At 43.4% G+C, this 21,628-nt stretch overlaps 1 protein-coding gene across 4 annotated transcripts in view; it reads right to left on the reverse strand.

The window, feature by feature from the left end:
- LOC138265769 (autophagy-related protein 16-like) overlaps positions 1–18,450 on the reverse strand; it is a 52,179-nt gene extending 33,729 nt beyond the window's left edge. The window contains exons 1-4 of one of the 4 annotated variants that reach the window (XM_069213786.1): positions 18,303–18,450; positions 5,657–5,738; positions 1,275–1,383; positions 329–402 (exon numbers count right to left, since the gene is read on the reverse strand). In XM_069213786.1, the coding sequence (XP_069069887.1) occupies positions 329–402; positions 1,275–1,383; positions 5,657–5,738; positions 18,303–18,393 (356 nt within the window). In that variant the 5' untranslated portion in view covers positions 18,394–18,450. Of the gene's footprint in view, positions 1–328; positions 403–1,274; positions 1,384–5,656; positions 5,739–9,982; positions 14,346–18,256 lie in introns of those variants that run through there. The other 3 variants (XM_069213787.1, XM_069213788.1, XM_069213789.1) reach the window with 3 other exon arrangements.
- Between the last annotated feature and the right edge of the window lie 3,178 nt (positions 18,451–21,628).

Here is a 21,628-nt window from a genome sequence, read left to right on the forward strand (position 1 = left end):
GTAAATGTATGTGTATGGTTCTTAATTGCTATACACAAATACATTAACATTGCCAATGCCTATAGCTCTCAGATTGCTGAGACCTATTGGCTTTGCCAATGCTCGTTTAAACTAATATTCAAGATGGGCCTCATATTTTCCTCTGAAACACAGAGCAGGAAGGCTCTGCGGCCATGTAAATACTCAATGACATGCTGTTCGGCCTGTTGCCCCAAAACAGACTCCTTCCCCCCCCCATGTGCCCACCTCTCTGCCCCTAACACAGAGAAGACACTTTGTGTCCCCTCCTGTTTCTGACACCCCTGCTGGACGTAAATCTGAGTCTTACCGTGCACGATGATCCTGGATCTCTAGGTCCTTTAACTGGAGGGTTTTGTTGAGCTCGAGGACAGTCTCTGCAAGCTGTGGTGAAGAAGAGAAGTGTTAAGTTATGGTGTTGGTCTCTGGCAGGGCTCTAACATTGATTAGACGTGTTGAGACACTTCGCCCCAGTGCAGAAATGCAGAACAATTCCCCCTGACACGATCATCACCTATCGTATAACTGAGCCACAGGCACAACCTTTACTTTTAATTACAGTGCAGATTTGTTGTGCTGCCAATAGTCGGAGTCCTCAGTTACAATCAGTGGTGTATTGAAAAATAATGTGCTCCCCTGCAGAATGTGAAGAGAGGCCCCTTACTTAGTCTTCTGTATCTCACATATATTCATTGGCCTTGGACTGAAAGGGGCCCATCAAGAATGGAGGGGCCCCTAAATGGTCAGCCACAGGAACTTGCGTTACCCTCTGGTTAGAATGATAGAAGGCATCTGACCTTGTCAGTGGCTTTTTCCCTTGGTAGGGATTTACTGATGACCACCTTCATACAGGCTGCAGCAAAGAGTGACAACCTGGGGGCAGATGAGACCCCAGAGGGTGTCCTCTCTTGAAAATACTTGATGCATTATTTTAAAAACTGATCTCATCTCTCTGTACGAATGCAGAGCAGTGTCCTCCAAGCTCTTACATATCTGATGTGGGACACAGAAGTCTCTTGTCTGCAACTTCTTGTGAGTGAAGAGATTTCAGTTGCATGTAAGGTCTTGTGCATGCAGAGCAGTCTGCTGCAAGACCTTCTCTTGCGCACATACAGGCTCAGGGGAGTTCACATCAGTCTCCTGTATGCACACTGTACTGTCTCTGGTGGTGAGCATGTGCACTATCTAGTGTCTGCAGTTTTGTGCATGCTCAGAGCAGCCTTTTCCCTGTGTAGTTTGGTGCACAGTCAGCTTACCTCTGCACGGGCCTTGAGCAGCTCTGTCAGTTCCAGCTGGTGCTGTATGCGTAGGTGTGCCGCCTCAAGGCACAAGGTCTCATGGGCCATGTGGTGTGTTGGGGAACCACTGAAAATCAAGAAAGTGTTAACTATATGCCAATGCCCTTTCCTAGCACACACCGTCTGCACACCATACGAGAGTTCACGCACCTACCTAACAGCCCTCATGTCACGATGATGACCTTCAGTCAGTCACCCTTGATTTTTAAGGCAAAAACACTAAGCAAGGTGGGTCTTGCAGTTTCGCTGTTCTCATTTTAGGTTTAGCCTTCTGAGCCACAGGATGCGTCTTGACCATGACTGACTTAAGGTCACCTTCATGATGCGGGACTGACAGCTCACACTATATGAAGATAATGTATTAAAGATTTATTCGTGCAATATATTTTGGAACTGTCCCCCATTCACTTTTTGATTGGATTAGTTAATGAATATGCCTGAAAGGTTTTTCGTAGTTTGGGTAGAGCTGAGCAGGGACATATATCAGTATATCTTAACAATTGTTTTTACATTAGGCTGAAATATTTATGCGGTGGTATGACAACTATGCATCACACAATAGCAGTTCCTGAACAAACCAGGCATCGAACTACAAGCATCGAACTACAAGCAGTGTTGACCCTATGTCGTGCCATAAGCTCTTGCAATCAAAGACAACACTGATGCTGGTTTTCCATCCGTAGCAATCAAAAAAACACCACAGCAGGCGGACAAGCGGACACAGTCACTTTGCTCATACATGACTACCGAAACTCCACAGCAAAAACGACTGAGGCCCCGCAGCGACCGTGGAAAGACTGGACAAAAGGAAAAAGATGCTCTATGCGTGGCAAAGAAATCCAATTTGCAAGGGTGCTATACTCAGCAGACTCTATGATCAACTGGCAGTCTGACGGATTGGCCTTGTAGCTGCTTGGGACCCAAAAGGAGGGAGGAGCAGGTTTTCAGGGAACAACAAACAATAAAGTCAATTTCACCTGAATAGTCCAAAAAGACAGCAAACTCCTCTGCACTCACGCCAACTACCAGGGGACGATCCAAAGACTAGCTATCATGCCTCTGATTGAAATCATGTTGACATTGGAAATGGTTTGTGTCCGTAGGGAAACTGGGCCCCCATTGTATCAACTTGGTCAGTTTACCCCCGACATCCTGCAGCCATCACATTAAGAAGTCCAAAACTGAGCACTAAGTACACAGGTTTAGCTCTTGGCTCTCGTGATAGAGGAGCAGATCAGTCCAAAACGTATTCAGGGAATAATAAAAATAAAAAGTAATTTATTCTACATACAACGTAATCGAACACAGACAAATATGGGTGGATAGCAGATTTTCTAATACATTTATGTAAGTGGGAAGCTGACAAGCAATGTTATAGACTGGGTTGTGGGGTCAGAGTAATCTTTTGCTACTACTGTGCGGGGTGAGTCTATCAACTCTGTATATTGGTGTGCCCTTCCCTGTTATAGTTAGGCCGTGAGATCTCGAATCAGGATACTGTAATTCTGTTTCATGTTTGTGTCTTGTATATGCCTTTACCTTGAACATTCTCTGCTGCTCCATCAGTAGGGAAGAGTCTGCCACCACTGTGGCAACCAGTCAGTTCTCGGGTCCTCTAGGCTGGCCTTTTCCTGCATACTTCTGCTGGCTTTCAGAGCTCCTGCGATGGAGTCAGGAGCAAGGAAGTTTAGTCTCTGCCACCAGCCCAATCATACCCCAAACAGAAAAGAAAAGAGACCATACGAAGTTGTTCCAAGGGGAGATTCCACTAACAGGTAAGGTGGAGTCTAGAGGGGTATAAAAGTTGCCCTATGAAACCGTCACTCCAGAATCACCACATTAAAATGATGATGCAGAGTCAAAGATCACAGAGGAATACTTTGCAGCACTTCACTAAAACCACCCGCCGGATTCAGTTCCAGAGGTGTGTCTGGAGAAGTTTCACAGAACCCATCTGCTCAGTGCAGGTGCCACAGCCAAGAGGTTATATAGTGCATAGTCATGTTCAGCACAGGAAAAGGCAGAACACAACTGGGGCAAGGGTTCAACCCCTTCACTATGCACAAGTAAATCTGGCCAAACTCTTCCAGGCCACGGAAAAGGGTTAAGTCAGATTGGAGGCCACGTTTTGGGAAATGAGGAGCGCCCATTTTCCCAGCAGACGCTCGCCATGATTTCTGTAAATATTTATCTTCATCGTGGCTTTGCAGTGCAGGTGGTGCAAGATGATGTCGACTCTGTCCACCCTCTCATTAGCCCCTCTTCCTGGCAACTGCGTTGGGATCTCCATTAGACAGTTTCTTTGAGCAGAGGTGGTACCTCATGTGGTTCTCTTTCCTGCAGTAAGGGCATGCTCCTCTCCTTATCAAAGGTCTTTTGCACTTCTAGTAAGATCTCCTGCACTCCATTTATGTCCCCTAACCTGACTGAATGCTGGCGGTCAGACACACCAGCTCTGGATCACAGAATTTGTCTCCAGCACCCTACGGGGTGTAGCCTTGCCAACAGTAAGTGAGAACTCCTGGGTAATTGACATTGGGTCTTAGGTCCATATTCTCTTTTAAGAGAGGGAGCTCATGGATTCCAAAGGCAGATATCTATGACTGGTTGAATGAAGTCCCTGATATTTGCATATTCTTCAGTCTGTCTTTTAGTGATAACGGGAAGGAAGGTTGGGGCTAGGAATCTTAATCTGCCATAGAAACCCCAAAAACAGACAAAAAGGAGTGAGGTTGTTGCATTCAGCTACCGCTCTATATATTGGTAAACACATAAACTGCATGTGTCTCCCACTGTCCAGCCAATGGTGATGCAATCCAAGAGGATCAGTTTCCAAAACGGCTATCAAAAAGAGCAAGAGCTGAAGACAGCAGGTGCTTTCAAGACCACCCTAGCGGGACTCTCCATAGCAGTCACGTGCAAGGTCAACTAACCCTGTTAGAAAATCATCTGGAAGGACATGAGGATCCAAAATGTGCAGTCAAAAGGGAAAGGTCCTAACCATAAAAGCAATTCTTGCCTACATCAATGAGCCCAGTTTTTCTCCAGGATGGACCTCAACCTACTGAAGTTCAATCCTAAATCATGCAATATGATGACATTCTCAAAGCATGTCGGGCTCCGAATGTACTGTTCCCTTTCACACACATGCCGATCATTATTTGATCTAAGAGGGGCTTCAAAACCATATAAGTAGTGCTGGCACGGCTTTGGAAGTCTGCAATTAACGTGGACAGCTTGATAGATGGCAATAATCCCCAGGGCCATCATCAGCGACTGAAGGGGACATTGTAAAGTATGAAAGAACAATGACTCACAAAGAGACAAATGAAAACTCCTAAAATCCCAAATGGAATTGTTTGAATATATTCTTTCCGTAGCAGAGGTCTGAGAGGCCTCTCCTGTTACTCCCTTCCATCCCAAATATAAATAAGATCCAAAATCTCCTGGGTCTGGCCAGCTACTGCAGATGAGTCATAACAAGCCCGCAGAGCCCATGGGGGAGCGCAGAAGGAAAGATACTGAGTGGCATGGCGGGCTGCTCCAAAAAATGACTAAGGAAACCCAGTAGCTTATTCTGACCTGTGCCGAAGAACAGAACCCCTGGTAGATATCAGACCAACTGGAAATAGGGTGTGGGGACGCTTTGGTTATATGGGAGGGATCAGATACAAATGGCTAAAAATGGTTTGCCTAGACCCTAAGTCAGTGGATTGCCCATCCGGGACTGAACAGTGACAATCACAAATCAAGAACAAGTTCTTGTGATACTTTCACACCTACAACTGTGGTCACTTTGTCCAAATGGTAACCGGCCACACACCGCCCTTGGCTAACTTATGACCAAGGGTAGGGTAAAATGGAAAATAACTATATTATTTCATATTTTCAGACATATTCAGTCTCTAGCAAGCATGACAACTGTGAAACCAGAGATAATAGTGTACGTTCATGGGGTGTGTGTTCATGGGGAATCTGCCTCTTAAGAAAACAAGATAGGCACTGGCTCACTGTCACATACTATGTCATGTATCTTCTAAATGCAACCAGTCCAACTCCATTCTTCTCCAACCACTGCACAACAAACTTCCAGCCAGGTCATATTTCTGCCACCCATTACCCCTCCCCATAACGTTAATCTGCTCTGTACTTTTTTCCCTGTATATCCTAACTTCAATCCACACATCCTCTGCATCATTTCCCTCTATCCCACCGTCTCTCCCCTCAAGACATTAACTCTTCGCTCCATGCATCCCTTTCCTCTGCACATCTCACAACCTCTGCCCATAATGACAGTCCCCCCAGATGCCCTACCTCTTACCAACCACTCATCGACTCACCTGAAGTCATTCCTGTGGGTTTCCAGCTGCAGTTTCTCTGCTAGAAAGTTCTGCAAGTCCAGGCGATCAAGGAGTTTCAGATCTACCAAAAAGCGACACGAAATAAGAAAACTGACAACCACAATACAGTAGCTCTGTATTCTCTATCCTTCACATGCCTCCGCAAGACCAAGTCAACAGCACATGACGAGGTGAAAGATGAGTCTCCCTTAACCCAGTCTTGCCTGCATGCCCCAATCACTCACATATTATGAAGGGAGGTTGCATGCTTGTAGTCCTCATTACCCAGCTATCCTACCATAAACTGCACGAGTGGTTTCACACTGTCCGCCTCACTTAGCCTCGGTGTTTAGAAATTTGGTCTCTAGTTGGTAGCGGTATGCACCATGGCCAAGTAGGCACCAGAATCCTAGTCAGGGTAAGTCAAATACACAACCTAAATTAACCTGTGCTCACCATCTGGTATCTTTGCACAGAGCAGCCAGGCTTAACTTAGTAGGCAATGTATAATGTATTTGTGGAACACACAGGTAGCAATCACAATGAAAACACCATAAAAAGACTCCTCACAGGTTTATGAAAATAGTGATTATTTATCTGAGTAGATCAAGACCAAAACAACAAAAATCCAATGAACATTCACTTCAGAAGGTAGCAAGAATCAGAGCCCTTTATATGGGGCTCATCTTAGAGCCTTTACAGTACTTTGGAAGAATATGTGTATCCCTCTGTAATGAGCGCGGTGAAGATTTGTTAGGGACATTCGGGACCAGCCTGAGTATTGAATTCAAATTCAAAGTGTGTTTGTCTTTTACTGCATTGAGCGCAGCAGAAGCTCCAAGACCATCTGGGTCTCCATTGTCAGGGAATGCACCACAGCTGCTGAAGGTTGAAGGCAAGGCGGTATCGAGGTAGGACGGGGCTGTGGCAGAAAGCAGGGTTGTGCCTGAGTGCGGCTAGCTGACCGGGGAAGTGTAAGCGTGTGCAGCGGATCTCCTTTACCTGGCAACACGGACGGGAGGCTGAGAGGAAGCTGCTCCGATGTCTTTGAAAAGCGGGCAGCAGGCTACAGTGAAGCTGTTCCAAAGTCCTGCAATGCGGGTGGCAGGCTACAATAAAGCTATTCCGAAGACCTTGCAAAGTGGGCAGTAGGCTAGAGTAAAGCTGCTCCGAAGTCCTGGCAATGCGAGTGGCAGCCTGAAATGTAGCCGCTCGAAAGTTCTGGTAAAGCAGACAGCAGGCTGAAATGAAGCTGCTCTGTGACTTTAATGTCCTGGAGACAAATAGTAGAGCAGGGGCAAATCAGCAAGAACTTGGAGTCACACTGGGAGTAGTTCTTGGTTCTTTGTCTGCAGGGAAGATGTCAGCAAGCAGCAGGGCAGCTCAGTGAAGCAGGACAGCAGTTCCTTGAAACTGTCAGGCACAGCCAAATGCTGATCCTCCAGCACAGCTGGTTTAACTCCTGAAGGGTTCTGTCTTCGCTCCAGAAGTGTTCGGAATTGTGTGAGGGGGAGGTGCTGAAGGAGGGGGGGGGGGGGGGGGGGGAGGACCAGTCCTTACACCAAAAAGTACCTCTGATGTGGGGGATGACTTCAAACGGTTCCTCTGTAGTGCACACGTCCCCCTTTCAGCCCAGTCTCAGCTCCTAACAAGAAGCTGGGAGTAATCAGCCCCTTTGTGGGGTCTCAGGCCACTACCCTTTGAAGTGTAAGTGGGAGCCCTTCCCAACGTCCTCCTCAGGAAGGCCCACCAGCATGCAAATGAATGCAGATGCAGTTGATAATCTGGTGTTGTGGGTTTATGGAGGGAATGCAAAAGCGTAGCCGTCACCTACCTCAGACGTGTGTTGGAGGCAGGCTATGGGCACACAGGGCAATGAGAACAGAGAAATGCCCACCTTCTAAAAGTGGCATTTATAAAATAGTAATAATAAATCTGCCTTTACCAGTAAATATGATTTATTAATACCATTCCAATGATAACACACATGCTGCAGCTGCTCCTTTCTTATCAGAAATTACAGCGTAAAAGTTCTTAAGGAATTCCCAATGCTGACCTATGAGAGGGGCAGGCCTCACGGTAATGAAAATGAACGTTTTTCATTACAAGGACGTGTAAAAGTTAAAGGTACATGTCCTGCCTTATGGGCTACCTAGGGCCTAACTTATGGATGACTAGTGTGTAAGTAAAGGGGAGCTTAAGGCGTGGCAAGAGGTTTTAAATGCCAAGTCAAAGTAGCAGTGAGACTGCACACACAGGCTTTGGGGTGGCAGGCCTGAGACACGTTTACAGGGCTACTTAAGTGGGTGGCACAATCAGTGCTGCGGGCCCACTAGCAGCATTTAATTTACAGGCCCTGTGTATATGGTATACCACTTACAGGGGACATACATATACATTAAATATGCCAATTGTGGATACACCAATATTACCATGTTAGGGGAGAAACACATGCATATTAGCATTGGTTAGCAGTGGAAAAGTGCTCAGAGTCTTAAGGCCAACAAAAAGCTACAAAATGTGGATGTAAGGACTAACACTCTTTATTCCACAGTGTGCCCAAGTCATTCCCATGTTACTGAGTGCAGCAAGTGCTGCATTTCTTCAGCGTCTGATTACATAGCTTGCCTCAGTTAACCTATATCCCAGAGGGGGAGTTAAACGTATTATGTCTGTTTGCGTGTACTTATTTGAAGCCACCTAAGGTTGCCACCTAGCCACTATTTCACAATCCAATGTCCTTGTCAGAATAAAAAACAAATTGGGAAAAGTAGTGAAATAGGTATTTTTTCTTTTAAAATATGAACCTAAAAACAGCAACCGTGATAAATTGGTTCCTAATCTTTACTAAAGCAAACAGCAGGATAATTAAGATGTTGCAAAAGAACTCCGAGAATTTTACACACATTCTTTTTGACATGCCACCTCTTGTCCCTTCAAGAATAGCAAAACACAAAAAAATGGCTGGATGTTTTTTGTTGAGAAACATGGCAACCCTACAGCCTCCTTAAAGGTGAGTTGAAGCTTGCACACATCCGACACCTACTATGCTGTATCTTCAGCAGCCACCCATGTCTTGGCATGTGCCACAACTAAAATTGCAGCGAGAAAATTGTTTCATTTCACTGGCCTCGGCTATTTCAGCATTTTTCATACAACACCACACTACATGGACATAAATGGCAAGTAACATATGCATAACAAGGACTGGATGCAGCTAAACTGACACTATCTTTATGGTGAGAAGACAGGGAGTCTGCTTGTGAACAATGACTTTTCACGTCTTCTTTTTACTTGATCTGAATTTCTTCTACTCAAAGATAAAGCAGAGAAGGTATATAACTTGGGCGTACTATTTTTCAGTGTCCTTGTTTCATTTCTCATGGCCAACAATGTGTTCTTCCACCCCAGTTGCTGTATGAAGTATTACTTTTGCTACGGTATTGACTTTACCAATTTCAAGCATTGACCTATTATTGTGTCATTCATGTTTCAATTCCACCCGCTACAGCATAAGGCAATCGGTTAGCTGACTTCAGCCATTGCTAACATGACTCTGATTGAGGCATTCTGCCCTTTTGGAAGAGGCGCATCCACACACAAAGCAATACCCTTCAAGTGCCGGGAACTACTAGGGCGATGTGTGTGATTTGAGACTGAAATGCTTTAGTTTTTAGCATTTTTTTCTTTTTTAAGACTGGTGAAAGTCTGGTGACAAAACAATGATTGGCAAAGTCAAAAGGCTGAAAGCCAACATCAGACCTATTCACTTTGTCTATGCGTTTTTTTTATTTTGATCCTTCCTTCTCAGCGTCCTCATGAATCTCTCGACATTTCCAGATAAATACAAATGTGCAACTGAACGGTCCACGCTGCATGCAGTTGGGGATTTGACCGGTGATATCGGCTATATATTTATCTTCTAACAGCATCTGTGTAGCATAATTTTATGTCAAGACCGGAGGCTCCTATTATGCTTACTTTTCCTGCTTTCATTTCAATAGCAGCTGCAGTCAAGAGCAATAACCATTCCCAGACGGTTAGCCGAACAAGCTACCAATGGGAAATGAAGAGTTACAAATGGCCAATCAGAATGCAATGCACATGAAGAAATACCAAACTTGACTGCAAGCAGCCCTCTTTTCTTGCTGCTCGCCGTCAAGATAAGTATATCTTTATTGCGTTCCTTTATTCATAACGTATTTCAGTGTTTTCATTTGTATAATATTCGTTATTTTATCGCGTTTACTGGCTTGTTTTCTGTTAAATAGGGCCTATCCCCCTTCTGACTGTTATGGTCGGCGTGACCGTTCGCTTCACACTTACCGTGCTTCTGGCATTCCGTTCGTTCCTCCTCACACGCTGCTCCAGTGCGCGGCTATTTTTAGCCTTTCTTCATGACTTACGGATAATTACTGCCTCACACGACGCTTGTATTTCCTCTGGAGGCGTGGCCTTTTCTGCCTGTTGATTCCGGTTGGCAAGAGTGTTTGCTCAGTTACAAGCCCCTTAACCTGGGTCCTTCCCCTTCAAATTTAACCCTGTTTTTGCCAGTTTGTGTTTTCTCTCGGTATTATAATGGATTTTTCCTTGCTTTTTGAGGAAAATAATGACAATAATGAGGTTTTTTCTTAAAATTTGAATAAATTGTATTCAATCCTCAGTGGCACAGGCAGTTTCTGCCTCTATGTCAAAACTTTCTAAACAACTGGAAAATACAGTCTTATCCTGTCTGTCACAATCTCAGATGGCACTGTCTGCGGGGGAAAGCAGAAAGCGCAAAGCCACGGAGGCTTCTCAAGACATTCAGGCTAATGTGTCCTCCGCACTTTTGACTACTGAGTCTGCCTTACACAGGACAGAGGATGACGTTCCTCACAGGCCTCCTGGTAAGAAGGGGTAAAACAAGATGGGTTCTAAGAGTAAAGCACAAACAAAACATATACTCCCAACCCACAAGATTGTGATTGATATATTTAAAAGATACGGATGATGACATGGATGATATTGATTCTGATAAAGATATGGATAATACGAGCAAATCCGATTTTTGGATTGGCCCTCCTACCAAAAAGCTAAATCAGCGCCAGGACACCCTCTATCCTCTATTCCTCTTCTGGACACTGAAGGGAATCCCATGTTCGATTCCAAGCTAATTCATCATCCTAATTCAACGGAATGGCTCCCTTCAGATCATGTTGCAGAATACATTAGAGCCAAACTACGCCTTCTGCTGGATAAACAAGTGCGCGCCAAACTTCAATCCGAATGTCCCAGACCTTCTCTCTCACTCCACATTACTTCTACCCCCTCCATCGATACCTCCATGATTACCTTTCTATCCAAGTTTGGAAAAGACCAGCGCAAAGGGGGTGAGAGGGCATGATCAGTCTGTCAGGACAAATAATTGGATATCGTGGGTCCTCTAGCCCGCATTTTTTATATGGCCGAATCCGCCAGATTAAGTAATGACTCAGTTGATCTTGAAGAACTCTGGCCAAACTACGCCTTCTGCTGGATAAACAAGTGCGCGCCCAACTTCGATCCGAATGTCCCAGACCTTCTCTCTCACTCCACATTACTTCAACCCCCTCCATCGATACCTCCAAGATTACCTTTCTCTCCAAGTTTGGAAAAGACCAGCGCAAAGGGGTTGAGAGGGCTTGGTCAGTCTGTCAGGAAAAATAATTGGATATCGTGGGTCCTCTAGCCCGCATTTTTGATATGGCCGAATCCGCCAGATTAAGTAATGACTCAGTTGATCTTGAAGAACTCTCCCTTTGGATTCAGCGAGCATTCTGTCTACTTGGGAATGCAAATTCCACTATGACTCACGAGAGACGTAAGGGGCTTCTTCTTAAATTGGACCCTAAACTGGCTAACCTTGCAGTTATGGACCCAGGCCCCAAACTGACGGGTTGTTATTCGGCGAGTCCTTTATCAAGGAATTAAGTAAATATGTTACAACCTTTGCGTCACTTGATAAAGTTCAACAATCTCTCAAAAAAGTTTTTAATGCATGGGTTTTTACTAGGGCCGGTAGAGGAAGGAGTCGCTTTACCGGCCGTTAAGCCAGATATCAAGGCTACAGAGGCTCCTTTAACTCATCACAACAAGATTTCCGACCTCAATTCTACCCTCAAAGATCCAGAGGCATCATAGGCAGAAATCAACGTAATACCAAATCCTACCCTCACCCAGGTAAGCCCTCTTTCTGGCCATCTTTCCATAGAGGGTCGTCTAAAATTCTTTTTCCAGAGGTGGAAGGATATTACTTCACACCCTTGGGTCCTCAACACTGTCCAAGGTTATTCAATAGAATTCTACGACACCCCTTTACAAATGTGTTTTCCTCCTCCTCTAAAATTCTCCACAGACATGGCAGTTCTGATTTTTTTCAGAAATTCAGTCCCTTCTTCACAAACATGTCATTCAGCCTGTTCAGCCTACCCAGTCAGGATTCTTAAGTTCCCTTTTTCTAGTTGTCAGGAAAAACAAAAAGATCAGGCCGGTTATAAATCTCAAACAATTCAATCAATTTGTTGTATATGACCACTTCGAAATGGAGACGATTCTGCATCTCAGAGACTCTCTTCTTTGAAAGATTGGATGGTTCGTCTAGCCCTTCAAGACGCCTATCTAACTATAACTATTCATCACGCTCACAAGAAATGTCTTCAGTTTCAATGACAACACCAAACCTATCAATTCACTTGTCTTCCATTAGGGCTTTCTTCAGCCCCTTGGTGTTTCACCAAGTTAATGAAACCAGTGGTAGCTCACTTCAGAGCGCAATGTTTCAGATTAATCATTTATCTGGACAACATCCTTCTCATGCACCAAAATGTAAACACTCTTCTCTTTCAGCTTTCTTTCACTTCTGTCGGAATTAGGTTTCATAATCAACACCAAAAAAATCTGTCCGAGTCCCATCCTAAGCCACAGACTTTCTAGGATTTCTCGTAAATTCCTCTCAAGGCACCCTTCAACTATCAGATTCAAAAATAAAATCCATAAAATCAGAAATATTCTACTCTTTACGGCAGACTTCTCTCTCCCTAAGGTCTCTTGCAAGGATTGTAGGTCTTCTTTCCTCTTCGATTCAAGCGATCTTCCGGGGTCCCCTTCATTATCAAGCTCTCCAAAGACTGAAGATCAGGCATCTGCCCAAGGGTCTTGCTTTTTCAGGCTCCATCCTCCTCGATCAAGAATCCCGTACAGAACGTCAATGGTGGTTAGACCATCTAGAAGCCTGGAACGGCAAGACTATCTTTGCATCAGCCCCAGATCTAGTATTAGTATCCGATGCAAGCCTAACAGGCTGGGGCGCTAGGTGTGGTAAAATATTGACTGGATGCACATGGTCTCCACAGGAGTCTTCATTGCACATCAATTGTTTAGAGATGCTTGCAGGCTCCTTTGTAATCAGAAGTTTTACCAAAAACAAAGTACAATGCTCGGTACTTCTCCGCATGAACAACCTCAGCTGTCAACTACACAAATCATCTTGGCGGTACCAGATCCAAACCTCTAGCTGAATTAGCCAAAAGTTTCTGGGAATTCTGCCTCCATCGCAAAATCTCAGTCAAAGCAGAATATCTGCCAGGATCTCTCAATTCAGTAGCAGATTGGTACTCGCGTCATCGCTCAGATTACAGCGTTTTGAAACTTCATCCATCCGTCATCAACTTAATTTACCACAAATGGGGTCCCTTCCATAAAGATCTCTTTGCGTTTTGCCTGAACACTCAACTTCCCCAATTCTTCAGCTGGAGGCCGGATCCTCAAGCTTTAGCAACGGATGCTTTTCTCCATGACTGGTCAAACTCAGCAAATTATTCCTTCCCTCCTTTCATCATGATCAACAGAGTGCTCACTCACGTACGGTGTCAGAGGGCCACTGTAGTGCTAGTAAATCCATTTTGGCAGTCCCAAGTCTAGTTCCCTCCTCGAATTATCAATGGATTTCCCAGTCCGACCCCCCTCCTTTGCCTCTCTACTTCTCAACCCCCAAGGTCTTCCCCACGATTGGATTCTCAACAAATCGCTATAGCTTCAGCCTAGATCAACAACTTCTGGGCCCCAGGTACATCCAAAGCATACAAGTCTGCATGGTCAATTTGGTCCAGCTGGTGTTTGGGAAAATCTAGTAATCCCTTTTCAGCAGATATCAGCTTAATAGCTAATTTTCTTGCTTCTCAAGCTAGCTCTGGTAAATCTTACAGGACTATCAACCTTTATGGTTCAGCTATCTCTCTACATCATCCCTTCATCAATGGTAAGCCTGTTGGCGAACAGCCTCTCATTTTCCGGCTATTAAAGGGAGTAAAATTTTCCAAACCTCCTCTACCCAAATATAGTGTTTTGTGGGACGTTAACCTTGTTTTGCAAATGTTTTTATCTTGGCAAGATAATGATCAGTTGTCTCTCAAAATGCTTTCTGCTAAATTGACAATGTTATTGTGTTTAGTTTCTATCAAACGTCTTTCAGATGTCAGTGCTCTTGATATATCTGCTCGCCATTTTACTCCTACAGGCGTTCGTTTTAACGTTTCAAGACATACAAAAACCAATGTCTCTTCTGTGTTTTACCCTTTCTTTCCCAACTATCCAAAACTATGTGTTGGTAACAGTTTAAAGGTTTATGAACATAAGACTATTGATCTCAGAACGTCTTCGGTCACCCAACTTTTAATTTCCTTTAGGAAACCCCATAAACCAGTTTCTTCCCCCACCTTAGCTCGTTGGGTCAAATGGATTATTTCCCTTACTGGAATTGATACGTCTAAATTTGGAGCCCATTCTTCCCGGGGTGCAATGGCATCCAAAGCATTCTGGGGCGGTTTTTTGTCTGGAAGACATTCTGAAATCAGCAGATTGGTCAAATGATGTTACCTTTTGTACTTTCTATTGTAAACCTATTAATACTGCATCTTCAGTAGTAATTGATATGCTTTAAACATGCATAATAGGAGCCTCCAGTCTTGACATAAAATATAGATTTTCCAAATAAGTTATGATGGACAGTCTTAATTTTATTAAAGACACGAAGGCGAGTATTATCCCACCGCTCATCTACTATAATTATGTTTCTTCTTCCCTCCCTTTAGTCTCTACAAATGCTACAGCGAATACCTCAGGATAAACACCTGCGTTCATCTTCCGTCATGGGACAGACGTTCTTGCCTCCAGCGCTGCCTAAGGATTCTTACCATCTTCCTTTTCACAAGACTGATACTGTATTTTATTTGGATTGTATCCAAGATCTGTTTTCTTTCATTTTAGCTGCCTGTATAATTGCTTGTATATTTCCAATGTTTTAATCTTACTAATGACTTTCTCGCAGAAGAAAAGAGGGCTGCTTGAAGTCAAGTTTGGTATTTCTTTATGTGCATTGCGTTCTGAATGGCCATTTGTAACTCTTTGTTTCCCATTGGTAGCTTGTTCTGCTAACCATCTGGGATTTGTTAATGTTCTTGACTGTAGCTATTGAAATTAAAGCAGGAAAAGTAAGCATAATACTCACCTTCGTGTCTTTAATAAAATTAAGACTTTCTATCATAAATTATTTGGAAAATCTACATTGTCCCTTTGTAGTCAGACTACGGTGACATGTGATGAGTGAGTTACAGTGGGCAGGTTTGAGATTATCAACAGCGTGAGCCTGCGCCAGTAAGGATGGGTAACAAACAGAATGACAGTGTGACTCAGATAATCGTTGCCATCTTTCCCACAACAAAAATACTGGTCATTTGTTCATGCTACTTCTAATGGGTGTTAATGGTGTTACAATGGACCATGTAGTACGGCTTGGGCTTCTCATTGCTCGAAAGGTGTTAGTTTTATTGCAACACTGGAGGCTACTAATATACTTTCTAATCTTGCATTTATTAAGAAAGACCAGAAATACTGGTTGTTGTGAAAAGGGGGCGATGTGAGGAGGAGTGTTGGTAAGATAGAATCTGTAGAATGTAGAAAAATAGTTAGTTACAGCAAAATGGTGAAATAACGAAATAATTTGGGTAAGGGTGAGTGAACATAGAAGATGAGACAAGGTGAGAAGGATAGCATGAATTGAGAAAACTGAAGACAGCAGGGGAAGGAAGACAGGACATGAAGAGTTACAGAGAAAGTAATAGTGAACAGAGAGAAAGGAGAAAACAACACCAGAGCGACTGGGGAACAGAATGAGTAGAGGAATAGAAAGGGGCACGGTTTCTTCAGAAGAGTGGGGACAAGAGTGGGAAAACATAGCGGATCTGTATGAAAAGGAAGAAAATGATAAATGGAGAGCCTAGTAAAATGGATAAGAGAGAACACAGGAAGAAGAGAATGCGGATATTCTGACTTAAAATGAAATGTGTACAGAGAAGGAAAATTTGTAAAAAGATGGCGCATTGTGCAGGGAATTACAAGCGAAGCACAACAAAGAACGTTTTTATAATCATCACTTCAAGCATCAGGGACATTAAGGAAGCCGTTTCTAGCTAATGAACCAAAGTAATTAAAAAAGGCAGAAGCATTTGTTCTTGTCGGAACGCTTCAGCCTACAGAAGATGCTTTCCTCTTTTTTATAATGTGTAATACCTCAAAAGAACACTAGAGGGACCCCTGTATATAAAATGTACGCTTACATACTCACTGGTTTCTTTAATTTGTTTGATTTGTTTCTAACAAGGTTTAACATACCATCCAAAACATCTACCTAATTGTGTAGACATTTCTGTCATGAATCACATCTTTCATCTAACAAGGTTCAGCAGTGTGTAGAGAGCTAAAAACTTACAAGTTTGAAAGCAAAATTGATGGCAAATAGATCTGTAATTGCTTCAATCAAAGTATTTGCATGCTACCCTTCACTACTCATGCACAAAAATGAAAAATGTTATTCAAATGACAACCTTTGGAAAAATCTCAGAAAAATACTCTACAAAAAATGAAGTTAATTTGTATTCCTTTTAGTTAATGAAAACCATAACGTGAGCACCATACACGAGTAGACAAGAGATTTAAATAATAGTGCACTTAAAACTCAATTGAACGCCTCTTCGTGGATTTGATGGGTACATTTTACAACAGTCGACTTTAATGAGGCATCATTTAATCAAAATAATGAATGGTAGCTTTAAAAATCCAATTTTAGCACAGTCCGATTATCTAGGTATTTAGTTAACCTGCCCCTATTCATTTTCCACCCATTCTCATAAAACAATCATTAATTTAGCGATATTGAGTCCTCCTTTGGGTTTCCCTTGAAGTCCACATTTTCAAGTACTGGTTTTTATTACACTGCTCGGTTTTTATAACAACTTTGTTTTCTCACTATTCTGTGTACCAAAAGAACTGCTGCCGAAGTCTAAACATCCTTTTTGCTCCTTATTTTGAAAATATAAGTAGAAAGGACAGAACCAGCTGCAGATCCTCACTTCCCAGAATGCCCCCACCCCCAACATGCACATGCACCAGACAAGGAACCCTAGGGGAGAGGATGTGACCTAACAGCCCGAGCTGCTGGCTTTGGAGCTGGGGAACCAGGTTTGAGTCTCAGCATCGGCTCAACATCCTGTGATTCTGGGCAAATCACTTAATCTCCCTGTTCCTACCAAAAATGAATGTGTCCTGTAAAGTAACTGGTGCTCATGTTAAGTGCTCCAATACCTTTGGGTTGGGTTTGCGCTATATAACACTGCGAGAAAAAAAACAAAGAACTCCTCCAGATTTCAGCCTTTGTCAGGCTCAGACACCGCAAAGAAACAGCAAGATGCCCGTAAACAAGGAAGGAGAACAAAAAACATACTGCCCGGGAGTGCGAAGCAGAGAGGCAAAAGAAAAAAAGTAGTGTTCTGACACTAAGATATATGGCTGATCATGCAATAATCTATGTAACAGGGCCAGCCTCCAAGGTGGTAACAAAAAAGCCTCAAGGCAGTACAAACGTAAAGCATTTACCTAAGAAACCAAAGGAATTTTGAAAGACAGGCCAAGGAAGGAATGAAAGCAAGGGGCGTGGTGAAAGCCCACAGAAGTAGATAACAACATGTCAAGAGACAACACATGCGCGCTGCCTAGGCTCGACCTAAAAAACGTGCCTTTGCATATCTAATATCAGATCCTGCATCAGCAGACTTGCAAATCCCATATATAACAGTAACCCAATTCAGGCCCCAACAGTAATCAATGGGGGAAATACTTTCTCCCGATTTTTTTTCTAGAAATCTCCTACTTTTCTCTTCTAAAATGTTGGCATGTATGAGACTGCCATTGTAAACTTAGGAGCTCTCACACCGACCCTACTCTTTCCAAAACTTCCGAAGCCCCCCCCCCCCCTTCCCCATTTCCAAAGGATCACACTGTGGAAATATGTATAAGGTTCACAGCCATAAGAGTAACGCTCATCAAGTTCTCAAATTTTCAGCATGCCTCACACGTCCCACATTACGGTGAGGAGGGGGTTACTATCTCAAATATCCCCTTGGTTCGCTTTCCAGGATGATTGAGTCAGCCAGGCTGGACAGGGGTGCACACTTCCGCAGCCAGCCGTGAGCACCCGATTTCGAAAGCGAAGTTTTACATATCTCAAATAACTACTGATTTTCCCACCATACTTTCAGAAACCCTGGAGGCGCAGTGGGTGAGTTTTAGTTACATGTCTCCAACAGCCCCTCGTAGCCCTCCTTCTGGTTCCTGTCCCTCCTCTGCAGCTCGGCTCTGATGTGCCTTTTCCAGGTCAACTCCATATCAGTTTCAGTTTAAAGAGCCCAATGCTGCAGATGAGCGTTTCTACGTCAAAACAAGAGTGCATCATGTGAGTTTTAGTTCCTTATGCGTTTGGTTAAAATGCATTGAAATGCTCTTTACGAATAATAAGAATCGGGAGACACCCACCAGTTATTTTCACAAGTTAGACCAAATTAGGTATTGTAATACGATACCAATTAGGTACACTCACTGTGCTCTCCAAGCAGATTAAAAGAACCACGAAGGACACCCCTGATACTGTGTACAATTGATACCATATGATGATACAGTAAATCAATAAAGTGAATAAAATTTATTTCCGTGTCAGTAACCTGCAAAAATGTTTATTCATTCATGAAAATGATAAACTTGTTTCTTAGGAGTCTATGGAAGGTAGCTCCATTCCAAGATGGCACTCACGAACTCGCTAGTGTGAAAACAGACTTGTCTAGTTTCACTGAGGCGACCGACTTCCCAACTGTCTCCCTTTCTATGTCTATCCATTTCAGTAGTTCCATCGCCAAAGGTGTAAGTACTGTTTTTATTTTAGCCCCCGCCCCCCCCCCCCCCCAGCAACTGATACAGAAGGTACTTGTCTAAGATGGCGGCGTCATATCTCATTTGTCAAATCAGTAATGCTTTCAATTAATTGGTATGGCACAGCTAGGGCTTTGTTTATATTTTACTGCTTACAGTGCGGAAACTTTGATAACGCTGCTGAGAGACTTTGGGTCGCATAGCGATAATAGTTGGAAACAAGCATTTGTAATATAATAGGTCTCACACAATTCGAGCACGTTGTCCTCTTTTGACAACAGCGCCCACGAGCAACAAAAAAAACGAGAGGAAACTGAGAAAAGACAATTTAACTAAACAAAATAAAGATAGCTTCAAAGAAAGAAACGTTGCAATTTTATTTGTCCTACTGGACACGTTTTTGCCAGTCACAAGCCTTCTGTTTGCAGGGCACTGGAAGTTAGAACAAAATAGTACCTCGATCACATCGGGTACAGCGGATGGGCACTAATTAATTTGAAATCAATTAGTGCCTTGTTCTTGACCTACACAGAGGAACGGAAATGATGCCAGACATGTTTTGACCAATTACGAGGCTGTAAGAGTGCTTTGCAACAAACGGTGAGCAACAGGTGGGCTCCAAGCCCTTTCCTGATCACAACTGTGTTATAGGCTCGACCCTAAAAATCAAGCCTGCGCATAACCAATAGTTCGCTCCTTGGGACCCATTTGCATAGACAATTCCTTATGGCAAAACTACAGCATCAGCAAAATGATGTGCATTGTGCTCAAAAGAAACAAGCATTTGCAATGCAACGGGTCTCGCATTTCTCAGAGTTAGAGCTATTAGCAGTTGTAAACTCCCAACCTGACTTTTCTTGCCTCATTAAATGGAAAAACAAACGCTGCTAAAAAATGGAAATAGACACACAAAAGCAAATAACAGTTAACTCGTAGTGAAACCTATTGGTAAAAGTGCAATTATCTACGTAACCGGCAAAAGTGCAATTAACTATGTAACAGGGTTGATGTCATTCAAAGCGCTCGACTTCTGCCATGCGAGATCGCGCTGCGAAAAAAAGAAAAAGTAGTCCACAAACCAGATGGAAAACAGCTAGCCTCATATGTTTTCAGTACTTTGTCGCTGCGCTGGAGGAGGGCTAACCACCAGAAAAGGCATGACATATGCATGCCTTCCACTAATGAAAGCAAGCATATTTTAAAAGGCAAGCTGAAGAATCACCATAGGAATTCCACCATCGTCTGTTTAGCCAAGCAATTCAAACAGTAGCTTATTTAGTGCCAATATTATTACCCAACGTGGTTATCGTCTTGGCAGTTCAGTGAGTCCGAGGCATTTTAATGTAAATTAGAAAGGGGGATGTTTGTTCATTGTGTTTGTGCCTCCATCTGATCTGTTGGCTACTCGATCATGTGTGCATGATGTTGTAATGAAACTCATCTAAAACATTGTTGTATGTGTAGGTAGGTTAGATGGCATATTAGGCATGTATAACTAAGCTATCCTCAAATGAAGCAAAGCATTAACAGATGTTTTTCATGAGAATACAGTGATCTGAAATGGATGCACATCAGTCTTGCTCTCATGCCTTTCCTAGATAACAGTGTAAGGAAGGTGGAGTTTAACACCTACCAATAGGTTTAGTAAATGTGCTAGAGTGTAAGGAACGATGCGTAAGCTGGGCTTAGTTCATGGCATGGTAGTATGCAGTGGTGGCTGAAGACCATATATTAAAGGCTTGAAAGCAGTGTTTGCTTCCTGAGTGAGAGTGATTAATATTTCAAACTTACTAGGGGTTTGCACATTTTGTACAGATGATTTGCTGTTTGGATAAGGGGGCAGACATAGTCAGGAGAGTCAGAAAAAGAGTGACCTTCTCAAAGTGAGAAAGGCTTATGGCAGGCCCTTGCCCTCGAGACCTTCCTCAGATGTTGGTATTTAGATTCTGTCAGGCAGCTAGCGAAAGGGTGCATTAGTCAGCTAGATTGATTTGGACCCCAGAAGATTGAGATTTCACCTACAGTGGATGACTCCTAACATTGCATGTGCAAGATCAGTAGCTTCAGTTAGAGAATAGGTGCACATACCAACTATCACTGGACTCATCACCCATCAGCTCAGACAGTACACTGTTGACAGTTCTTACCACATGCATTAAGCATTCCACTTATATTACAATACAAAGGCATTTATAGAGCGCGTGGCTACTCCCGAAGGAGCATCCTTGCGCTAGCAGCTGGACCACACAAAGAACACCATTGCATACTAGGCATCAGAGCTACATAATGAACAGGTGGGTCTTCAAGCCCTTCCTAAAGGTCTTTTCCAAGGGAACAAAGTGAAGGGAGGATGACAGCACATTCCAAAGTTTAGCCATCAGAAAGCTAAAAAATCTCCCACAGCGCCTAGCACGGTGAACTCTTGGGATGTGCAGGAGCCTATAGGTATTAGACCCGAGTGATCTCCTACAATGATAGACCTTGAGTCTGAGTCAAAAATATTGAGGGCCCTTATTCTCCAAAGCTCTATAAGCGAAGATTAAAGCCTTGAATTTTATGTGGCTGGTCACAGGGAGCCAGTGCAACTGGTGGATGTGGGCGGACACCAATTGACGTATCAGGGCCTTAAGAATGAGGCATGCAGCAGCATCTTGAATAATCTGCAGCCGTTGTAGAAGTGAGGCTGGCAAGTCCAGG

The sequence above is a fragment of the Pleurodeles waltl genome, chromosome 11, assembly GCF_031143425.1.
Source record: "Pleurodeles waltl isolate 20211129_DDA chromosome 11, aPleWal1.hap1.20221129, whole genome shotgun sequence".
NCBI lineage: Eukaryota > Metazoa > Chordata > Amphibia > Caudata > Salamandridae > Pleurodeles > Pleurodeles waltl.